The sequence below is a fragment of the Cupressus sempervirens genome, chromosome 3, assembly GCF_028749045.1.
Source record: "Cupressus sempervirens isolate cs-2001-9-10 chromosome 3, ASM2874904v1, whole genome shotgun sequence".
Lineage (NCBI taxonomy): Eukaryota > Viridiplantae > Streptophyta > Pinopsida > Cupressales > Cupressaceae > Cupressus > Cupressus sempervirens.
In genome coordinates, this window is record NC_143120.1 from 374,451,128 (window position 1) to 374,475,066 (window position 23,939).

The following is a 23,939-nucleotide window of genomic DNA, read 5'->3' on the forward strand; positions in this document are numbered from 1 at the left end:
TGGCATCACGCTCTTACAGTAGAAACATCACATAAACATCAAGCATGAGAAGAAAAAATTCAACAATTATGCTTACATGGATTTTACGGAACCAACACTATTGTTTAAATCTGCACTTTACTTTTTATACAGTTCATTTTAACAACATACTTTGATCTTGAGAATGTACATTATGCATGACATAGAAGAGCACCAAATTTGTTACAAGGCTAAGTTCAAACAGTGAAAAATGATAATATTGTCTTTCTAATGTTGCTTGTTTGCAGTAGAAAGCTAAGTATTTACAACATATTTACTAGCACCACACATGTTATTACTTATTTAGTATCCCTAGATCCCTCAGTTTGGAACTTATTCACATAATTGTACAGCATATTGGTCTCGCCAGAAAACTGGTCTGGATAGAAAAACTAATTGGGTAGGGCGTGATCCTATCAGAATAGCATTCTTTTTCCTTCATTGGATTCTATTTACCACTGATAACTTCCATAATTTTCAAAATACCAACATAACGAGATAGTTTTAACCTGCCAACTTAGAGTTGCTCCCTTGCCTCTGACATCTGTATATCGACCTCGTCGTCTATCTCAGGGAAAATAGTACTGTTTCCTCTGGTATTATTAGAATGACTGGAACTTGTTTCTGGTTGGGCCTGCACAGGTGTTCTGCTTGATGTTCTGAAGGGCCAAATATGAGGGACACGAAATCTTCTCCCTGATTAACCAGTGACATTTTGAAGTCTGACATTTTAGAGAGGGATAACAATGTAAAACAGTACCAAACTTAAGCTGCAAAGATTCGAGATGTTTAACAAGCATCACTTTTACCACAACACATAATCAAGTTTTCATGACATTGTTGCATAGAAAATGTGTTGTCTGAAAAATAATATAAATATTCTTTGTGATCCTTCTAGTAACAGATGATCCCTGCATAATCAAGTTCTGCTCAGCTTTGTCATCCTATGAAGTTTAGCTCAATTTATGTATGAAAGACCATGTTAACCCAATATTTAAACCCACAAATATCTTCCCCAAAGAAAGTATTAATCAAAACCAAAACACAGACCTTAATTGTAGATTGGTGAATTAACAAAAAGCAATTAATAAGGAAGTAAAAAACATAGTGCTTATTCTTTGGGTGGGATTTCTAAGGAAGTCAATTCAACCTCATTCTTTTATAAAAAGGTTCTTGTTCGCAGAGAAACAGGGATGAACAATATGGGTACACAGAGTCTGATGCAAACCCCTAAATCAATGTTCATTCTTTGGATGGGATCTCTCTAAACAACTACTTTAAATTCAGTTCTTTTTTAGTAAGGTTACTTGGTTGCAGCAATACGGGATGGGCAGCATATGGGTACACGGTAGTTGATGCAGACCCCCAAATCAAAGGTGCATGATGCATGGGATCTGTTCAATTCTACACAGATATGTGTTTGTTATGGGAACAAGCTTGTGCCAATATATGAAATATAAATGTGGCCTCAATTTTGAGATGGACTGAGAAAACCCAGAATATATGATTTCTATACAATTGCCTACATGTGTGCATTTTGAAGGGGTATATAAATTCAGCTACAAAATTGTAGACTATTTATTTCGCAGGAATCTATTGCTTCCTATTTCTTGTTACGAAGCAGTGAAACCAATGTCTTAAGTGTTACAATATTAGGTAGTTTTTATTTAATCTCTCTTCCATCGTTTTCTAATGGTCACTCTTCTTGTAATGTTTCCATTAACTCCTGTTCGTTATGGAAACTTTATTTTTCATTTTTTTCACTCTACAAGAATGTTTCTATCTCCTCTCTCCTATTCGTTATAGAAACATTCTCTTGTATCTTGTATATATAGATCATTCGTGATTTTTTGCAATTTTCTTCGTGCTGCATGGTTTAAAATCTGCCCTTTTTTTCAAATATGCCCTTGGTTCAAGAACTCTGCAAACTTATTCAAGTTTTTTAATCCGACTACAATTTTTTTGAAAACACTCGATTCTGCGTAGGATTAACAAAAAAAAAAAATCATATTCTTGATGGAGATTTGCAGATCTCAACTGAGTTAGTCTCACTTTTCTCTGGGTGCATTGTTTTTCATGCCTCAATTTTCAAGCCAGCAGATTCAAAATCTAATTTCAGATTGTTCTGTGGATTCAAAAGAAGTAATTTATTTAAATATTTTAATGTTATAAAGTTATAAAGTCACTTAAGTGAAAAAACGACAAAATTGGCTTTTAATCCCACATTGCCTAGTTGTTTGTGTCTTCCCTCATATTGAGGTTACAAAAGCATGGAGCTACATTGGGATTAAAGTAAGGAATATATGCTTCTATTCAAATTTTAAACTGGTTGCTTTAATGTGACTGGACATTTTTCCGAAGGACAAGATCCCTGAGGAAAGTAGTGAGACTAGACGAAAACCTAGTGGCTCACATTGCAATTTAAGGGACTGGAAGGTTGATATGAGAGTCTTAAGACAGTGTACAGGTATAAGGTGATTGAGCGCCCAGAATACAGTTATCAGTGGATGACAAGCAGCAGTTACATTCAAATGGTAGCCAAAAAAATCCTCTTTAAATGTAAGTACTATTCCTTGAGAATCAGTATTCTGTTGTAGTAATTGGTTGGCGTCAGAACAACAATCTTCTGCAGTGCGATACTGCCATATAAATCTGCAGATTGCGTTAAGTTGGATAGGCATATCTTAGTTGCCAGATTGCAAAGACGTCTGTCACCATTATCAGACGTGCTTGGATGAAAGTTTAAGGTAAAGCAGTGGGAGTTGGACTATCCCATGTTACAGAGATCATCAGAGCTACTGCACAAAAACTCCACGGGCCACATACACCAAAGAGTATTCAATCAACAAAAAGAAATTGTATTCAGATTTGCAGACCAATATGAGTCGGCATGTGATTTGAACCAATTCTGGCAGTTAAGTGATACATTATGATATTTGGGAGTACGACTGACGGTTGCAGGCAGAAGGATTGACTTCAACATCAGCATTTAAAGATACTCGTCAATAATAGATGGCTTACCACATGAGACACAGCAGTCCGGTGCAGGATAATCACCAGTACGTGGAGTTCCAGTGGACGTAAGCATGACAGCAGGCTTATTCAGCATATCAACAATGCCAACTTGCTGGTGGCATACCAGGTTTTTGATCTGAAGTACTAATGGATTGTTATTAAATGTGAAAGACTCTATTTTTGTCCAAACTGATATATGCATTTTGTTTGGTTCAATAGTAAACTGTTATGTGTGGGAAAAGTATGAAAACCTGGATTGTATGTTAAGGATTAAAACTAAACTTAGTACAGTATTCTGGAAAGCTTTATCATTTTCAGTGATATCACAATTTTACATCCGAGCTGCACACCAACTGTTTGATAAAATTCATGAGTCTAGATTTAAGATTTAATATATTTTGGACTTCTGTATTATATCCTAGAAATTTTGAGTGCTTATGTTTGATAAAAGTTTGATCCTGCGGTGCTATTATAAAGTCTGAAAATGGTGCTCTAGTTGGTTATGAGCATGGAGTAAATTTCTGAAGCATGGAGTAAGTTATTTTATTTTCAGTTTGCTGTGCATTTGGAGTGACCAGCACTCTAATTTTTGTTTGCTATGGATACACAGAGGAGAACTGGTAGTTCTAGAAGCAAGTGGAGTAACGCAGAATTTAGCACGAAAATGAATGCTTTGTAGGAGAGTATGGAAAGACTTAAGCTTCATCAACAGAAGTTGGCAGAGAGCTTGTCGGATCCAGAGATAATTGAGAGGACAGCAAAGTATATAGTTTCTGCCTTTAGAAAGCCGACTTCGAGGTTGCAGGGAAGGAAGCTTCAGTTTTCCCCGAAAGGTGTCCATGATGTAAATGTACCTGTATTTAGTACGAGACCTGATAGTCCTATCTGCAGTGTTGATGGTGGAAACATTTTACAGAGATCAGTAGATGTGTCAGTACCCTTGGTGGATAGCGGCACTAAGCTTCAGCACGTTGAGGCCCCTAAAGTTGTTATAGCTAGTGAAGAGACAATTGTTGTAATTATTACTACTGATACTTCAAGCTCTCTTGAGGAGGGAGATATTATTGGAGATTTGTATGGGAGTTGTCAAGTGTTGCTCCAGTGCAAGAGGCAATGGCTTCTTCAAGTGGGACCGATGCATGTATGGAGTCACCCAGCTGTGATGGCAATGATTTGGGGGTTATAGCGGAGTCAAAAGATGTGGGTTCATGCTCTAGTGTTATTGATTCACAGCCTGGAGTAGAGTCATGTGTGCAGAGTCAGGTGATGGCAGTTGAGATTCTATTAGGTGATAGGGATGCAGACAGTGTGGGCACCTCTAGTGATTTGTTGGATGATGTTATGATTTGCACTGGGTATGATACCCCTTGTCAAATATTGGGTGACGACTCTTATGAGATTTTGGATGAGTCCTAGAATCAATGTTTACAGGATCTTACTATTGAGATGGAAGCTGAGACGTGTGGAGATTGAGATTGCGAAGGCTTCTATTTCTTCGAGGGAGTTGTTAGAGGTACATAATAGTTGTATCTCAGATGCAAAGTTGTGCAAGGACGATAGCACATATATGAGTGATCGTGTGGTGGATGGTTCTGATTCAGTTTTGTATCACAGTACAGTTAGTGAGACACAGAGCTTGCATAGGAGTCAAGGGTTACAAAGGCATCATGTGATTTCTCAGCTGAAGGTGAATGATAGTGACATTTATTCATCTCTTGATCATTATGATGCTATTCGGCATATGCTAGCTACATCTGGTTTGGGTGCCCCAATGTCAAATGAGCACGGTGAAAGTAGTTTTCCCTAGCAAAGGTTCATGCACTTCGAGAGGCTATTAGGATCTTGAAGCATAGTTATTCTCAGTTGGTTGATGATGGAGATTACCTTCTAGAGTGTGGTAGCACCTGCTATGAGGCGTTGTTAGGGAAAGAGGAGGTAGTTGAGCTCACCCGATTGCTTGAGGTGATGGTGGACTCTCTTCAGTATACTCAGTTGGCCCTTTAGGAGTCACAGTCACAGTTGGGTGAGGTTACCGTGGAGTTAGAACGAGTACAATCAACACCAGCCCCAGACCCTGTTTTGTTACTTATCGTAGTTAGTGGTGAGTTTGCTTCTACGGTTGAGGATGAGGGACGTGATGATGTGGTGAACACCTTCGTCCAAGATATGAATGTAGTATGTATAGAGGAAGTGAGATCATCAGTGGAGATGAGATCTCATGGTGATTTGCTTCCTTTTTCCGAAACTGAATCTATTTCTTCTTTTCATATAGTTGGTAGCATGGGACAATTCACATTGTCACATTTTCAAAGAGATCAGTTGTGAATTGCAAGGGAGTAGACTGATGCTTCCACATATAATTTATACTATACTTAGTCATTCATGTAATATTTGCTCGAGAGCTCGGATTTGTGGGAGGTTTCATAGAGTATATCTGAGGGTGCTCTCATTCAGGGCTCTTGTGCTATTCAACAATTGGTGAGAAAGATTGTAGAGACCTTGGCTACAATGCTTCCCAATAGGGATTGGGTGGTTGGACTTACTGAGGAGGTTACCCAAGATCCTGCCAAACCAATAGTTCAAAGTCAGAGATTGAAGCCATTTTCTGATTTCCAATTTGATGACGATGAGCCCTTGACAAAGATTGGGAGTTTTTATCGACATTACACTGTGAGGAGTGCTCATCACTTTTCTCTTGACCGACAAGGGGAGGACTTGGTTTTCAGTGTTATGGATGGCGACAGAAGGTTTGATATTCATTACACCTATGGAAGGCGTACTTCTCCTCTATTGGAGGGAGATTATGAGATACAAGGTATTGGATAATAGTTGGATGTGCTAGTGACTGAGATGAATCAAAATCACAAACAGATGACCCAACTAATTTCAAAGCCGAGATTTGGGCAAACAATGATATCACTTTTTTAAGAGCAGAAGGTCATGATACAGTTACGGCTTCAAATTTGCAAGACACTTCTTATGAGACACAGCATGAGTTGGGCATACTTGAGGTGGAATGTAATGAGGATTTATGTCAAGTTAAGTCAAATGATGCAGTTGTTGGCATGAATTCCCCAGATCATGTATTTGATGTCAATGCAGCGATAGTGGGAGTAGGAGCATGTGATGTTACTGTCATATCAGCAGCCACTTTTGTGTCAGTTGAGCCATCCATTGAGGAGTTTAACAGTATGCATGTGGTTGTATATGTGTACCCCGATGATAGTACACTTGTTATTGTTGATGAGGTGAGAGATGCAGTGATAGAGTCATGTTACACTACCGATCAACAAAGTGTTGATGTTCACTTCATGGATAATCCTACATTTGACATGGATGCAACATTGTCTTATGGTAATTTGTTGTTTGAGTTTAAGGTTGATCACTCACCTGAGTGGAGTGGGGCTCAGTTTTCACCATCTATAAATATTCAGTTTTGTGTTGAGGCAGTTAGTAACGTTCCTCTGTCTACAGATTTTGATGTGGCTACACCTATGGTTAATATAGTTGCATAAGTGCATATAGTTCTCCTATAGCTATGTCTCTTCAAGGGATTGTTGATCTGAGTTCCCGTCCAGTTTATATTATATGGGTGAGAACTAGGATGACGATATTTCTTGTGGGGAATTCTTATGGTGATATTCTAACTCCTAAATCATTAGCACAAGTTTTGAGTGCTATACTATAGGTTATGTTGTCGGTCATGATTATGTTAGTGGTATGCAATTGGTTTAGTGTTAACAAGGGTGCCCCTGTCATGTACTACTATATTTAGGATCCAGGTGGAGGTTCGAGTTCAATGTTAACAGGGGTGTCACGCACTACTACATTTGGGATCCAAGTGGAGGTTGGAGTTCAGTGTTAACAGGGGTGTCACGCACTACTACATTTGGGATCCAGGTGGATGTTGGAGTTCACAATTATTGTTGGATTGCTTGGAGGCAAGCAATCTCGGGAAGGGAGGACTATAATGTCCCCATTGGTTGCCAGCATCAGTATTCCAAGGATTAGCCTAATATTGGATGCTCATAGGCTAATAAAGATGGTTTGAGGGTCTTCTAAGGATTGGTTCATCTCCAACATTTAGCAATGTATGGATTTGGCCTTCGTTCGATGTCATTTGGACTCCATTTTCCATACTTACTATGCATAGTAAGTCAAGGATAATTGAGATAGGCCATTTCCATTTTTAGAAAGTGTATTTGGTCACATGGGAAATTATGAGGAGAGATTCCTATTCCAGACGGCATGGCAATCAGACAAGTATTTCAAGAGATATTAAAGTTTAAGTGACTTAAGTGATTTATTTAAATATTTTAATGTTATAAAGTATAAAGTCACTTAAGTGACTAAAAGACGAAATTGGCTTTTAATCCCACATTGCCTAGTTGTTTGTGTCTTCCCTCATATCAAGGTTATAAAAGCATGGAGCTACATTGGGATTAAAGTAAGGAATATATGCTTCTATTCAAATTTTAAACTGGCTTCTTTAATGTGACTGGACATTTTTCCAAAGGATGAGACCCTTGAGGAAAGTAGTGAGACTACAAGAAAACCTAGTGGTTCACATTGCGATTTAAGGGACTGGAAGGTTGATATGAGTCTTAAGACAGTGTACAGGTATAAGGTGATTGAGTGCCCGGAACACAGTTGAGTTATCAGTGGACGGCAAGCAGAAGTTACATTCAAATGGTAGCCGAACAGTCCTCTTTAAATGTAAGTACTGTTCCTTGAGAATCAGTATTCTGTAGTAGTAATTGGTTGGCGTCGGAACAACAATCTTCTGCAATGCAATACTGCCATATAAACCTGCAGATTGCATTAAGTTGGATAGGCATATCTTAGTTGCCAGATTGCAAAGACGTCTGTCACCATTATCAGACATGCTTGGGTGAAAGTTTAAGGTAAAGCAGTGGGAGTTAGACTATCCTGTGTTACAGAGATCATCAGAGCTACTGCACAGAAACTCCACGGGCCACATACACCAAAGAGTATTCAATCAACAAGAAGAGGTTATATTGAGATTTGCAGACTAGTATAAGTCAGCATGTGATTTGAACCAAGTCTGGCAGTTAAGTGATACATTATGATATTTGGGAGTACATCTGAAGGTTGCAGGCGGAAGGATTGACTTCAACATCAGCATTTGAAGATACTCATCAACAATAGACGGCTTACCACGTGAGACACAGCAGTCCGGTGTGGGATAATCACCAGTACATGGAATTCCAGTGGACGTGAGCATGACAGCAGGCTTATTCCACATATCAACAATGCCAACTTGCTGGTGGCATATCAGGTTTTTGATCTGAATTACTAATGGATTGTTATTAAATGTGAAAGACTGTATTTTTGTCCAAACCAATATATGCATTTTGTTTGGTTCAATAGTAAACTGTTATGTGTGGGAAAAGTATGAAAATCCAGCTTGTATGTTAAGGATTAAAACTAAATACAGTATTCTGGAAAGCTTTATCATTTTCAGTAATATCACAATTTTACATCCGAGCTGCACACCAACCGTTTGATAAAATTCACAAGTCTAGATTTAAATTTTTGTTGTTCAGATTTGGCGAGATCATTACACCAGCACACCCATTTAATAGTCTGTTATTGAGTTACCCCCTGACCAAAGTTCCATGTCAACAACTTATTATAATAGGGGGGATCCAGGACCAGCTACATTTTTTTCAATCAATCCAGAACCAGCAGTTGACCGAGCGGCAGGATAGAGGACAAAATAATGGGGGAAGGAGCAGTCTAACCAGCAAAAGTCCTAATATTCTATGGGCCGCATTTTAGTAAGCATACCATATTCCACCTCGCCCCCGATCCCTTATATAACAACTAGTCGCATCCGCATCCATCAGCAGAGAAAGAAGCAAAGAAGACAACAGAGCCCGGGCAGTAATGTAGCGCAATGATGTTTTCCTAGAATATTATCTGACCGGTTGCATAGTCAATTGACTCGGTACCCTGTTGACTCCCTGGTTTTACCGGCGTCAAAGGAAGCAGCACCCATCTGTTTACCTGTCATTGCGTCCAACCCCAATTCACTCTCACTCCACTCTCACTGCCCTACTATCTATAAGGATTTGTTGCTATTCAAAGTCTACCAAGCTGCTTGTGCATCCAAAGTGCATCCCGGCCATAAAAGAAACATGATCCTTATAGATAGTAGGGCAATGTGAGGCTGCCCTGGCCCCTTTCAAAGGTAGGGGCAAGCGACTCCCTAGACATACCTAACGCTGCAGAGGTACACCTGCCCGGTGCAGTATTCACACTGCATTCTCTTCATGCTGTTGATTAAGAGGTGTTAGTCATTTGACTTGGTCCCTACTATTCTAAGGGGAGGCGGACTTGACACCACAGAAACAAATATGGCAGGCTTTACAGGACTTGATGCATGCACAGGGGACTTTGCAAGTGCTGGAAAATTGAATTGCTAGTGCGGACAGACGTCCCATTAGGTCGAAGCAAGGAACAAAGAATACATACTGGGTATGACGCACTAGCCCACAATTTTATAGGGAGGAGACAGAATACTTTGTTGACTCGTAAGTAGTATAAGATCCAGCACCCCCACCTCGCCCATTAGAATAGTAGGGCTGAACAATGTCAGTTCGTGCCCTATAATTCATTGAGGTTGATCCAGGCACAGTTCTTGATCCACCAACCAAGAAATGATCCGATCTATGATGAAGTAAAGGCATAGCTCCTAGCCCCAGTTCTATTGATTCACCGCCCACAGGATGTCAAGAGGCAGCTAGAGCATCAAAGTGCCTTATAGAGCTCATCAAGTTGCAGTAACACCTATCTGTTGGAGGGCTACGGCCCTACTATTCTAAAGGGGTATGAGTTCCTCCTTGTGTTCCTACCTTGTCTAATGGACCTAGTCATGTGGAGGCATCAGCGAGTGTTCCAATACTATAGGAGGTTTACAAAGGGGTTTGCAGAAGTATCCCTACCCTTGGAGAAATTAATGAGAAAAGGGGAAACATTGCATGAGGAAAGGACAAAGAGGAGGCTTTTCAAGAATTGAAGAGAAGACTAGTTGGAGCCCCAATCCTCATATATCCAAACTGGAACAAGGAATTTCACATCCATGTGGAAGCATCCAATTATGCAATAGATGTCAATCTAGCACAAATGGGAATGACGGGATTGGACCAACTGGTGTAGTTTTTTAGCAGGTTACATTCAAAAGCAGAACGGAATTACAATACCAGCAAGAGAGAAGCTCTAGTTATGGTCTATGCAGTTCAAAAGTTTAGACATTACTTATTAGCCACCTCTTTTACATTTTTTGTAGATCATCAAGCTCTTATGTTTCTAGTTAACAAACCTATTATCCAAGGAAGCATTAGCAAGTGCCTAATCCTCCTTCAAGAATTTACCTTTAAGATCATACTCCAGCCAAGGAAAAGTCATGTGACTGCAGATCAGTTGTCTAGAATAAAGTCAAGAGAACCAATTCGAAATGGGGTGAACAAAGACTTTATTAAGATAATATCTTTATTAAGATATTATCTCCTTAGTTAAATACTTTATATAATGGTCAACTACTTGTCTGTAGTCCATCTTTCAGTCTAGATAGGAATGTTTCCTATCATGTCTCTTTTGTCTTCATTCCAGATAGGAATGTTTCCTATCCTGTCTTCAGATTTGTTTCTAATTTCGTCTCCAGTCTACATTGTTTCTTTTAGAAATGTCCTTGTAGTTCTTTATAAGGAACACATTTGTTCCTTTGTTAATCAATCAATCATCCGGAAATCCATTAATCTACCAATTCTTGAATCTTGTAACATGGTATCAGAGCCATTATAAGGAATTTTTCAAAAACTCCTATAATTTCGTGACTGAAATTTTTGAAATTCTTTGGGTCTATTTTCTTTTGAAATTTTTTGAAAATCTAGGCATAGTCTTTTCTGAGTGCAGTTTATGGTGTTTTTCTTGCACAAATGGTGTCATTTTTTACTTCACAATCCAAAAACAACTTCATTGGTGGAAGCCAACTGCTTTTTGTTTAACAAATCCACCATTATTATCAAGAAATCTGAGTTTTTTTTCAAGGTTTTTTCAGCCAGGACACTTTTTTTCGAAACCCTATTTTTTGGGGGTTGGAAAAAAAAATTGATTGCAGATTCTTGGTAGGTATTTTCGAGAGCTCCACTGGGTTGTCCGTTTTTTCTGGATGCCTCCATTTTCGAGCCAGTGGATCTAGAAAACGACAGCAGATTCCTTCTGGGTTTTTTGAGCTCTCTTCTGGGTCACTTTCTGATTTTTCTTGGTCAGCTAGGAATTTGCCTTGAAATCCGTGCCTGTTGAATTTCAGTCTTGAAGTTTGTACCTGAATTCTTTGAAATGGCATCTTTGACTAATCTGATGTTGGAGGGCAGTCTACAATTCAATGGCCGCAATTACACCCACTGGAAGCAGCGCATGTTAACCATCTTCGAGTATCGTCGTTTGGATGAGCTTGTTCTAGGCACAAAGACTCGTCTGACCTTCGACCTAGCCAACAACACAAGTTGTCGAGCTTCTTGATCAAGGCGAAGCTGCATTTTTCGCCTTCTGACTCTGTTTTTGTTTTTTTGGGTTTGTTGATTTTCTCCTTAAAAATCATTTCATGTTGTCTGTAATACGCAAGGTTGCGTAAGATTATGAGTTTTATCGTTTTTTCCACAAAAATGAAGTTTTGTAATTGCAATCTATTTTGAGTCATAGCACTCTCTGGCAAAGCTTCTTGGTTTCAGCATTCTGTAGATCCAGGGAGGGTCTCAATTATCCCAGAACTTTTCGACATCCGTACATTGACCATTAAGGGAGGGTCTTAAGATAATATCTTTATTAAGATATTATCTCCTTAGTTAAATACTTTCTATAATGGTCAACTACTTATTTGTAGTCCGTCTTTCAGTCTAGATAGGAATGTTTCCTATCCTGTCTCTTTTGTCTTCAGTCCAAATAGGAATGTTTCCTATCCTATCTTCAAATTTGTTTCTAATTTCGTCTCCAGCCTACGTTGTTTCCTTTAGAATCAACGTCCTTGTAATTCTTTTTAAAGAACACATTTGTTCCTCTATTAATCAATCAATCCTCCGGAAATCTGTTAATCTGCCAATTCTTGAATCTTGTAACAGACTTTCCCGACACCCACTTGTTTCAAATTGTCATACTCCCACAATGGTACAAAGGTATTGGCCAATATTTATCTATTGCTACCTTTCCGAGGGAAATGCCAATGGCTAAAAGGAGAAAGATTGTATTGAAGAGCAGGACATTGCAGTTGATCAATGAGTTATTGTATAAAATGGAGCCAAATGAGGTGCTAAGGAGATGTGTGATGGAGGAAGAGATCTCTAGGGTCCCCAAGGAGTCCCATGAAGGCTTGGTGGGGGGGCATATGGCACCGGGTGCTACAGCCTAGAAAGTACTCTTAGCAAGACTCTGGTGGCCTACACTCCATGCAGATCCTGGGAATTGGTCCTCAGTTGTGATACATGTCAGAGGGCAGGGAAACCTCTAAAAAGAGACTTCATGCCATTGTTTCCCTCACAACCACAAGAAGTATTTGAGCGTCGGGGTTTAGACTCTGTGAGCCCCCTACCTACCAGCTTCACCCACAAATGTAGATATATAGTGGTTGCAATGGAGTATCTTACAAAATGGGTGGAGGCAAGGGCACTTCCAAACAACACGGTGAAACGTATGGCCAAATTCCTCTATGAACAAATAGTGACACGATTTGGCATACCCCAATAACTAACCAGTGACTGTGGAGAGAAGAAGTCGTTATCAAATAGAAAGAATTAAAGCCATCTGGGAACTTGCGCAAAACAATAAGATGGTGAAGACAAGTATTGGGAACCCAAGTAGAGGAAAAATCATTGATTCCAAGAAAGACAAGGTCTTGCAAGCTAAAAAGGTGCAGAAAATGGCCACTAAGGACAAAGGAAAAAATGCAGAAGGGATTTACAGCGGCTAATATTACATTTGAAAGTGTAGTAGGAAGCGAGTGCGGGATGTGGGAAAAATACGGAAGAGACCCATGTACTCAAGGAGGTATTACGAAAAGCAGAGGTAGATAAAATAATATTTATGCTTATTTTCAACTTAAAAGGAATTTGACCCTATGTTGCGAGCCATGATTATTGGATACGACAAGAAGGGGCCTAAGTCTGTCATTCAATATTTTCAACACACCCTCACTATCTCATATTCTTCAAAAGAGATAAATAAAGTATTTGGGGTTCCCAACAAAGGGCACAATGCAACAAAAATTTCAAAAATGACAATAGAAGAAAAGGAGAAATGGCTTCGCCTAATGTGCAAGGATGATCTTTCTGAAGAAGAATGGGACAACATTTTGAGTACGAATAACAGCTGCAGGTTGAAGAAAATATTCATCGCCAATGATGACTTGAGATGCATTGTAGACCTAGTGAAGAGAAAACTTACTGGTGGAAGTCACACGCCTGATATTGCTATCTAGATGCTACCCATAGTAAATGGATTGAATATGGGAAGGGTTTACAATTGGGTGCAAGTTCTTTCAGAAAGGTTGAGGAATTTTTACAATTAAAACGTAAAGCTTTCTACATGCCCCATCATGACATTGCATTGATCTTATAAGCAATTTAAACACAAGTAGCCCCACAACACAAGAGGACATTCCTACCAGCAAGTAGGGTAGAACCCTATAAACCAACCATGACATATTGGTTCCATCTTGATTCTTTGGAACGGAGGCTAGAGGGGGAGAGCCCAAGAAAAAGAAACTAAGGCAAATGGCAGTATCGGACAGTTCTATTGAAGCACAAGCCACAAATGGAGAAGGTGAGAGTTTAGATGGAGAAGACCCCACTACAAGAGCATTGTCTTCAAATGAATCAAAGAAAGAGGAATTTAGGCTGAGCCATCTCAAGGGCACGCCTAGTGAAGTTACATTTCTACCACCAAATGGAGGACCATTACCTCAGGCAGTTTCGAAATTCGCAGAGGTCCATAGGGGGCCAATTGGAGATACCCGTACCCGTTCTCGTACGTTGTTGGATCATACGAAGGAGAGTCTGGAGGAAGGGAGTTGTATGGTGGGTGGGGAAAGTCGTACAGTGGAAGAGGGAGTACACAAGGGAGGTCATACAATTGCTCTAACAGTAGAGGAAGGTCATACAGTGGGTGAAGGAGTGCAGACATGAGGCCATGTGATTGCCCATTTTGAAGGAGTTTGTATGTCTGGTACAAAGGATGGTAGCGGTACCGAGATTGCTGGTGCTAGTATGGAAGGGAATATGGAGGCTACATAAGGAATCCATAATGAGCAAGCAATTATAGAAGAGGAGATGCAAGAAGGTGGGCAACTACTTCACCAATGGGGTGCTAAACGCATTTTTGTTCCAAGGAACTTCATTTCTCCGAGCCAATTGCCTAACACTATAATGATAGATCTTCAGGGCCACAAGAAAGCTTCACAGAGCATTGATTGGCGACAACAAAAGGTATTGAAGCGGCTGAACCAATTGCACTGTCAGTTCAACCTACCAACATGAAGGTGGTGTTGTGAGAAGTCCATCGAGAAAACCAGTACAAGTACACAAGATGGGGACATACTAATGTTAGCAGAGGCAAATCACTTGTTGGGGAAATTTGCAATGATACCTCCTTCACCAACTCCCTTGGAAGTAGAAACTCAAGAGGATCCATTGGAACCAACAGCAGCAAGGATGGTAGCACCTTCATTTGAGGAAATAGCTGGAAACTTTCTTAAGGAATTACAAGGCATGGAGCGAGCCGCTAAGGAGATTATGAAACAGGGTCAGGGGTAGAACTTAAAACCAATCATCAAAACAACAGAGTCACTAGTGCCATTTATGCAAACAGACTGCTATACAGACTGTAAATTACTTATGCAAAGTGGAGTCAAGCATGAGAAGACAACAGTAATTTGGCAAACCACACATACTACTCTCATGACACTTGAGCAGCCACTAATCATACAATCGTTGAGCCGGATGGAGGTAGCATTTCAAGGCACCTTCCTGGCACTGCAGCAGGAAAAGGACATTACAAGGCCGCGGGAAGAAGAAAAGGAATTAACAAGGCAAAAGGAGGTAGAAGGGTAGGCTAAGAAAGCAACTTTGGAAGTCCAATTGGCAGAAGCAAACAAGGATTATAATGGACACCTTGCGCCTACTTCAAGGAGTTCAAGCTAAGCACATGGCTGCAAAGCGAGAGTTCCAGCATATTCGCCATTCAGCTTCTAGTCCAGGGACATCCTCCCACCCTACTTCTTGAAGTATAGTTTCTTTTGGGTTTTGTTGGGTAGTCATCTGGAAGACAACTTTTTAAGGGGGGAATAGATGTAGGGCCTAATAATACAATGTTGTAATTAAAGATAGTTAGTTTGGGGATGGGTAGTTGTTAGCGAGGGGATGTGTCAATTGGTCTTCCTAACCAATCGACCTCTATTTTAGAACATTGGAATATGAATGTACTTGTTTTGGTAATCAATAAAATATATGGTTTCCCTTGCCAACTTTGGTACGTATGGTAATTACATTAAATGTACTTTTGGTTCCAATATAATTGCATGTATGTCATATTATTCTAGTTGATGTCCATTCTACAAATTGTTTCCCACACTAAAATATATGTTTCATAGTGGAAATGTACGTAGTTTATACTTGGTCTGCCAAGGTCTGCCCTGGTTCAACCCCGATTTGGCCCAGATAAACCAACCTGCCTGGCTTCAGACACTGTCCAAACCCGCAATGAAGAGAGCCCAAACCAAGAATCAGTTCAAACCATGCCCAAACCAGGGTACCAAGTAGGCAAATCGACTTCATAGATTGTAATTAATGTAAGACAAAACATAAGAGCTTATACAATTGAGCTAAGTTGCCAGTTTGGATTCGGGTACCGATTCTGGTTTGAGATTCAAGTTCCAAATTCGTTCAATTTTTTTGGGGTTTGGGGTTGGGTTAGGATTCGTTTTGGGTTCGTCCATACAAGAATATGTGTTTACATATATATATATGCAGCAGCAAATAAGATCATATACCATTATGCTAATATTAAAGTAACATAGCAAAATACACCACCATATCAATGTTTCAGTTCAAAAACAATAATGTCAACATTAATAATCAGCCATCATTGATCAAATATCATAAAAAACCATCAAGTAAATCATTATCATTCTGCTGTTGCAATTAGAAGCACAAAAAGTAATGTTATAGGCCCACATAAGATCAAGGTTGTGATTTTTGCCACATTGTAAGCTTCACACATTAACTATCATACTGGATGATTCAAAGAAAGCAGCTTTGGATCAGACTGGATGAAGTCAAGGAAGCAAGCTTTGATTCCAGAATTATCCACAGTAAAGATGTCTTTAGATTTTGTTTAACCCATAGTTTTCTATACATGTTAGGCTATAATGCACGAATTATGATTCCATAATAGATATGTGGCACTTTTATACATCTTGATTCCTCTTCTTGAGTAGCATTGAATTCAAATTAAATATGATTAGTAATTTGAGTCTAATTTGGCAAAAAAAGCTTCTTGAAAAAGTAAACAAAAGGGTGTATTTCGACCAAATTCTCTCAAATTTCTCCTAAATTTTGTCTAGGTTCCTCAGCTGTAAACCAAAGTCGCCCAAAAGTCGTCTAAATTCTGCCAGGGTTCCTCTCAGAGAATTTCTAGCAAAATTCAGTCTCTGCAGCAGACTTTTGACAGAATCTTACAAGGACCAGACTTCTGAGAGAATTGAACCTCAAATTCCTAGGTCCAGAAGAGAATTTGGTAACTTGGCAATTGAGTGAAAGTTCACCTATGTACTACAACTAGCTTAGGAAAAGAAAAGCTTTTCTAAAGCCAAATAATAAAGGTTGCCACACAAACAAATATAGTATATATCAAGAAATAAGGCATCAACATTGTAAGTAACTAAGGTAAGGAAAAATTATCTTCTCACAAAAGGATCATGCAAACCTCCAAGTGGCTTTACAGTGATGTCAAGCCCACATCCTTTCACTCCATCATCATCTTCCCAAGTGAATGATACCCCCCATTTTCCCGCAGAAGAGATCCATTGCAAAAGACTTTCAAAAATGAGACTACAGAGGTTACAAATGAGAGGATTTATCATTGCTTTCTCGGTCAAACCCCCTCTAATTTGCAATCTTCATTCTAACTTGTCTACAATAAGTTTTTTTTACGCATTGAAGATTGATAGCTCACCTTGCCTATCGCAATGGAGCCATAAGAATAGCAGCAAGGAAGAGACATTGTTTCATAGCTGCATCAAACATCGACTTGCCCAAGTTGCCAACCAAAACGCATATTAAAACAAACATTAAATCTGACTCAGTGCAAGTCTAGCTCATTAGCATACATTCATGATGAGTTATCATAGACATTGCGCTACATTCTCACCCCTCTTACATTGCACCAATCACTATAGACGGAGATCAATTTGTAAACACACAAGCAACTTGCATAGGCAGGCATCAACTCCTTCACTGCCCCTTGTGGAATTCTCGCTCTGCATCTTGCATTGGACGTTGCTAATTCATCATGCATGCATTTTGATCCAGCTCCAACACTGGTGCGTTCCAATCTAGCTCCAACACTCGACTCTTTATACAGCAGCCCATTTTTTTGCAAAGGTTTTTGGCTACCTGCGGCTTCCTCCCATTTCTCATGTGGTAGTGTTCTTCCCTCCAGCATGTTGTTGAGTTGATCCCTCCCACAAGCTACTCAACAAGTTTTTTTGTAAAGGATATTCAACTTTCCACGTCACAACATCTCATCCCTCCACGTCAGCAATACATAAGCTTGGAAACACAGTCAAATAGAGGAAAGAAATGGTTGTTCACCTATTGGGCATCATCAAGTATTGAAGTGGAAATGATAACATCACTGTAGCAATCCTTGGTCATTGTTGGCAAAGGTCATAAGATTCCATGGATACAGTTGAGTTGTTCAAATCCGAGAATCTTGGCTATAGTGATTCAGAGGGAGCAGACCATATCAAGATGGTTTCTCTAGTGACCAGGGAACTGTAGCAGTCAAAGGACTATTATTCATATGATAAAGTTCCATGTATGTAGGCTAGAAGGCCTTTGTGTGGATATCTAGGACATGATATTTCTAGATAGACGTATGGGATGGGTATGGGACAAAGAAGAACATGATACTCCAAACTAGGTGTCAACTTAGGGTATGGCCTGGCAATCACTGGGTGATTGGAAGAAATAGGCTGTTTGCTGTTGTTCAGGAAATAATATCAGATCTGCTTATTTCAGAATTAAAACTCTTATCTGTAGTGGAAATTATATGTTTGTCTCATCAATTGAATGCATTTTAGAAGTTAGGGTTTGCAGTTATTTGAAGTTTTATTGTTTGGAAAGAAAAAGAAAAAACAGAAATTAGAAATTATAAGAAAAAACAGAATTTTGCACACAAGATCAGAGGTGGGATACTACAAAGGTAGTCCAGTATTTATTGAGATATGTTATCATCTAAAACAATGTAGTTGAATAGGAAAATGAAATAATCTTTTTCTTAGAGTTTTGTATCTGGAATTCAAAAGCTGTATTATATTGATTTTCAAAATATATATATATATATATTAACTTAGGGTTGTTTTATGGAGCATGAAATCAACACAAAAGAATACTAGCCAAACATTTTTATGCAAGTTACTATATGTGCATTCCAACTTGTATCTCCTTTAACACAAGAAAAATGAATTCAAAGGGGAGTTGAATATGTAGGATATAGAACCAGCGCATACAGACTTGGATGGTTCCACTTCTCAACTCTCTGCATTTGAGGACTTATAAAGCAAGGACACTATTGGTACCATATAAACATTGTATCATATAGCATGATTACACGTTTATGGTATTTTGTTTTTTTATAATACTAAGTGACATTATAATCTTAATTCACATTTCAAAGCTATGGCAATATAGATATATATGTATGTGTGAAGAACTTTTTTTAACGTTATTTTTATAACGAGCCCAAACCCCATTTAAAACTTTTTCCCTGATTCTTTTACCCAAACCAACAACTTGATTATTAGTAATGTTCATCCTCTATGCGTGTATTTTAAACACTTCAATATCTTGTTTGTTAGTCAAAGATTCAAGTGTAGAAATTGATTTTCTTATCTCCAAATTAGGAACAGCAAATTATGCAACCCACTTATATTAGGGACGAACAAGATCCCTATAAGGATCTATCTAGAGTAATATCCTTAAAAAATTACACATCACAGCTGCTACTTAAGGGTGAATGTTTACTATTGGTGTTGTTGCTGTTATTCAAAATCTTGGGCACTAATTATGGAAAACTACAGCTCCAAGGCTATTTTTCTAAAAATATAGTATTGTCATAGCAGAATTAGTACTAATTGTGGAATCCATCCTAGGAAAAGGTATATTACTAATGTTTCTCACTCATGTAAAACTCATTCCCCATTGATTGATTGAGAAATAGATTTTCCACTATTTTACCATCCCTTCATCTTAGTAGATTTGGGAGTAGCTTGTTGGCAGAGCATCAAATTGCAAATATCTTCTGGACCAAATTTTATAGATAATTACGGAGTAATATTTCAAATTTCCTCACTGTAACAATCATCAGTAAATGCACTGGCTCCAAACTGTCCTCTGATGCTGAGACTAGCAGCAAGGTTCTTTATCCTAATTTAGGAAAGTGTGGGCAAGCTCTGGCTGCAATATCTAGAAAGAGTTTTAGGCTTAGCAAAAATCCTTACATCAGCCTTATATTGTCCTATTATGATGGAGGAATATGCTACAAAGCATTATCAATACATCAACAAATAAAAAAATTGTGGATTACATAACTTGTTGGAGATTGTAATTAACCTCACTAAAAGCTGTAGCTAAAAATGTAAAACAGTCAGAATAAAGTTCTATGTTGATGTTTGATAGCTTCAGTCGGATAAACCCTATGTCACAAGGTTCGGTGAATTTCATTCATGAAATTCGAAATCTTGCAAATTTTTAAAAACTCCAAAAAATTCATTTTCATTCGCCAAAAATTCGTACGGACTGGTCACCGCAACAACTCGATCTGTTGTTAATGGCTCTGGTTCTATCGTTTCCACCTAGAGGCTTCCGCTGCTGTTCCGATAGAGGCTTCCGCTCCTGACCTGCGACTCTGAATGTGGTGGACGCACCTTTTTTTAAATTAGATTTTTTATAAACTTTATTTTTTAGGGTTGTTTATAATGATATAATTTATAATATTTTATTTATTTTGTATTAATGTTGAATATAACCATTTCATTATCAAACATTAATGTTAACATTTCATTATTAAATTTTAATATTTTGTTATATTTCTACACATTAGTTAGTATTATATGATATTAACAACATTTGAATTTAAATTAAAATAATTATCTAGTCAATTTATAAATATATTAAAATTTGTTTATTTTATTTAATTTTAAAACCGAATTTAATTTAGTAGTTTTATTTTATTCAAAATTATGTTTAATTTTAAATATACTTTAATTAAATATTTGTGATTGCAATTTCTTGTGTGCGTTGTGGTTTATATTTATATTCTTGTATACATGTAATGATTTCTAATCTATTTAGCTATGTTTAATTATTTTAATAATTTAGTAGATATATTATTTATATTTTAAAATAAATAAATTATACAAAGGCGAATTTAATGTCGAATTTTTTTTGAACTTTTTACCTTGTCGAACTTCATCCGAATTTTATAGTTCCCGAATTCGAACTCGAACTCGAACCTTGTGACTTAGGATAAACCTATATATAACAATATATGAGAGACATATGTGTGTGTGTGTGTGTGTGTGTTTTCTTTATATTGAGATATGAGTGTTGGAATTATAGATGGAGTAACTGCGGGAGGCGGGGGGGGGGGAGTGGGGTTGAATCAGTTACCACAAAAACAAATTCAAATCCCTTAGATGTCTTAAATAACTAGTTACTACTGTCACTCGGTAAACACTCACAAAAAAGTTGTAACTCAGTAGGTTAACTTGATACTGATCTTTAAGCATTCATAATTATTAACATGTATGCAAAAGTAAATAACATGAACAAAAGAGACACCAAATTTAACGTGGAAACCCAATATGGGAAAAACCACCAAGTAACTAACTACCAATTTTCACTCTTCTGAAGTGACCCCTGTTAGGAGCCAACCCTATTAAAGGTTACAAAACACACTGTCAAGTGTGACCCTGTTAGAAGATTTAATCACCCTGCTAGGAGTGGCCTTGCTAGAGGTCTTTAGAACAATTCAACTGAACTGTCACCTTGTTAGAGGATTTACAAAATGGCTGTTAAACCAACTCTATTAACAAATTCTGAAATCACTGCTACAATGGTTAGAAAGTAACAATGAATTGACCTGAATAAGATGCAATTGAATTTGTTGAATACAGATCTCTATACTGCACCATTAGATCCTCCTTGTTCAAATATAGCTTTGCTACTCCTCAATGATCTCTGGTCATCTTTCAAAATTCGCTTTCATAATAATCAGTCCTCCTTCACATTCATATCACATCAAATCCATCACACTTAGAATTCGCAACTTGATCTCTTATATATACCATTTAGATTATCAAGTCGGCACATTTACAAGTTACATTTACCAATAAACCATACATCAGTGGGCTACAAGTATTACATTTAAACAGATAAACTTTATTTCCCAAAACAATGAAATCCTTCATTGGCCGATCCTACTCAGTAAACACTGCTCCAAAAACAATTTCCTGAGTTAACCATCTCAACTCAGTGAACATTGCAAATTTTGCGAAATCATATGGCTGCCGAGTGAACTCGGTAAGAACTAGATCTCCTTCGCTGATCATGAGAGCTTGATAAGGCTTGTTCTCTGCACAAGTTTCCTTTGATGATCGAGTAAGCTCGGCAGACACTGAATTTCTTTTACTAAACTTGAAAGCTCGATAACAACTATCTACACAAGGTAAAGTCTGAGAATGCTCAGTAGACACTGTAAATCTTCTTGCAAACCTTTTGAACTCGATAGACTCTGTCTTTTGCCTTGCTGACTAGCTAACCTCGGTAGACTCTGACTGATAACTAATATGATATTTGTGTAACATCAATGATCAAAGACAACACACAATTGGACAATTGTATCCAACAATCTCCCTCTTTGACATTGATGTCAACACAACATGTCATAGCAAAATGAAATTTGAAAATAAGTCTTTTCTTGACAGAATGCTTCTCCCTCTAACATTTCATTCCACAAAACTCCTTAAATACAATAATCTCCCTCTTTCATAGTAATCTCTACCTTTTTGCATAAACTCTCTTTTTCTTGCAAATTTCAGAAAGATATGACAGTAAACTCTCCCTCTTTGACAACACATGCCAAAGACAACACAACTCAAATGAATTCCAATGTACCTTAAGTACTGATTCATATGCAATGTCTTTATTACTTTGCTGTATCAATTGATAGATCTTCAATTCTGTTCTTGTTGATGCATCACTAAAACTGTATTTTAGTGAGCTTCAGATAGGGGAATGACCCCTAACTTACCTCGTAGATACAAGAATGCATCCTTAGGTAAAGGCTTTGTGAATATGTTAGCAATTTGTTCCTTTGTATGGACATATTCCAATCTGATCTCCTTATCCTGCACCAGTTCTCTGACAAAGTGATACTTTATAGCAATATGCTTGGTTTTTGAATGCATCACTGGATTCTTGGATATGTTAATTGCACTTGTATTGTCACAAAACATAACAACAGGTTCTTTGATTTCTTCCTTCATACCTTCCAATAACTGTTTGAACCAAACAATGTTTGAACAGTTTACTGTTGCTACAACATATTTTGCCTCTGTTGTGGACTGGAATGTACAATTTTGCTTTTTACGTGTCCAAGAAACCAACATCTTTCCAAGAAAGAAAGCTCCTCCACTTATACTCTTTCTGTCATCAACGTTTCCTACCCAATTTGCATCAGTAAAAACTTTTAAATCTAGATTTCCTCCAAGTTTATACCATAATCCATAATCTTCAGTTCCTTTCAAATATCTCATGATCCTTTTGATTGCCATCATGTGATTTTCTTTTGGTTTTGCTGAAAATCTTGCTACAATACCAACTACAAGGGCAATGTCTGGTCTTGTATGCACTACATACTGCAACTTTCCAATCATAGATCTATACAATGTTTGATCCACTTCCTTTGATTCATCATACTTGATAAGTTTCAATCCAGTACACATAGGAGTCCCAACTAGTTTGCAGTCTTCCATACCAAACTTTTTTAGTATCTCCTTGATGTATTTAGATTGAGTGATGTAAATGTCATTCTTATTCTGCTGAATTTGAAGACCAACAAAGAATTTGATCTCATCAAACATTGACATTTCAAATTTCTTGTTCATTTGTTCTGAAAATTCTTTGCAAAGATCATCATTTCCTGTGAACAAAGTATCATCTACAAATATTTCTGCCAAAACAATCTTATTGTCTGGTCCTTCCTTGATATACAAGCCGCTATTATCATTAGCTCTTTGAAAACCAATCTGAATAAGATAGTTATGCAATCTTTCATACCATGTTGTAGGGGCTTGCTTTAGACCATACAATGCTTTATTTAATTTGCAGACCGTGTCCTTCTTGTCTGGATCAACAAAACCTCCAAGCTGTTCAATATAAACCTCTTCATCCAGTATACCATTGAGAAATGTTGACTTGACATCCATCTAATAAACTTTGAATCCTTTGTGTGCAACATATGCAAGCAAGGTTCTGACACCTTCCAATTTTGCAACGGGAGCAAAAGTTTCTCCATAGTCTATATCTTCTTCTTGAGAACCTTTGCAT

The 23,939-nt window shown here is 37.9% G+C and overlaps 1 protein-coding gene across 3 annotated transcripts in view; it reads right to left on the reverse strand.

Annotated features, from left to right (window-relative positions):
• Positions 1 to 210: 210 nt before the first annotated feature.
• The window catches only part of LOC149566552 (E3 ubiquitin-protein ligase RING1-like), a 33,900-nt gene continuing 10,171 nt past the window's right edge, over positions 211 to 23,939 (reverse strand). For all 3 annotated transcript variants that reach the window (XM_089819860.1, XM_089819858.1, XM_089819859.1), the window contains one exon: positions 211 to 714. In XM_089819860.1, the coding sequence (XP_089675986.1) occupies positions 536 to 714 (179 nt within the window). In that variant the 3' untranslated portion in view covers positions 211 to 535. The remainder of the gene's footprint in view (positions 715 to 23,939) is intronic.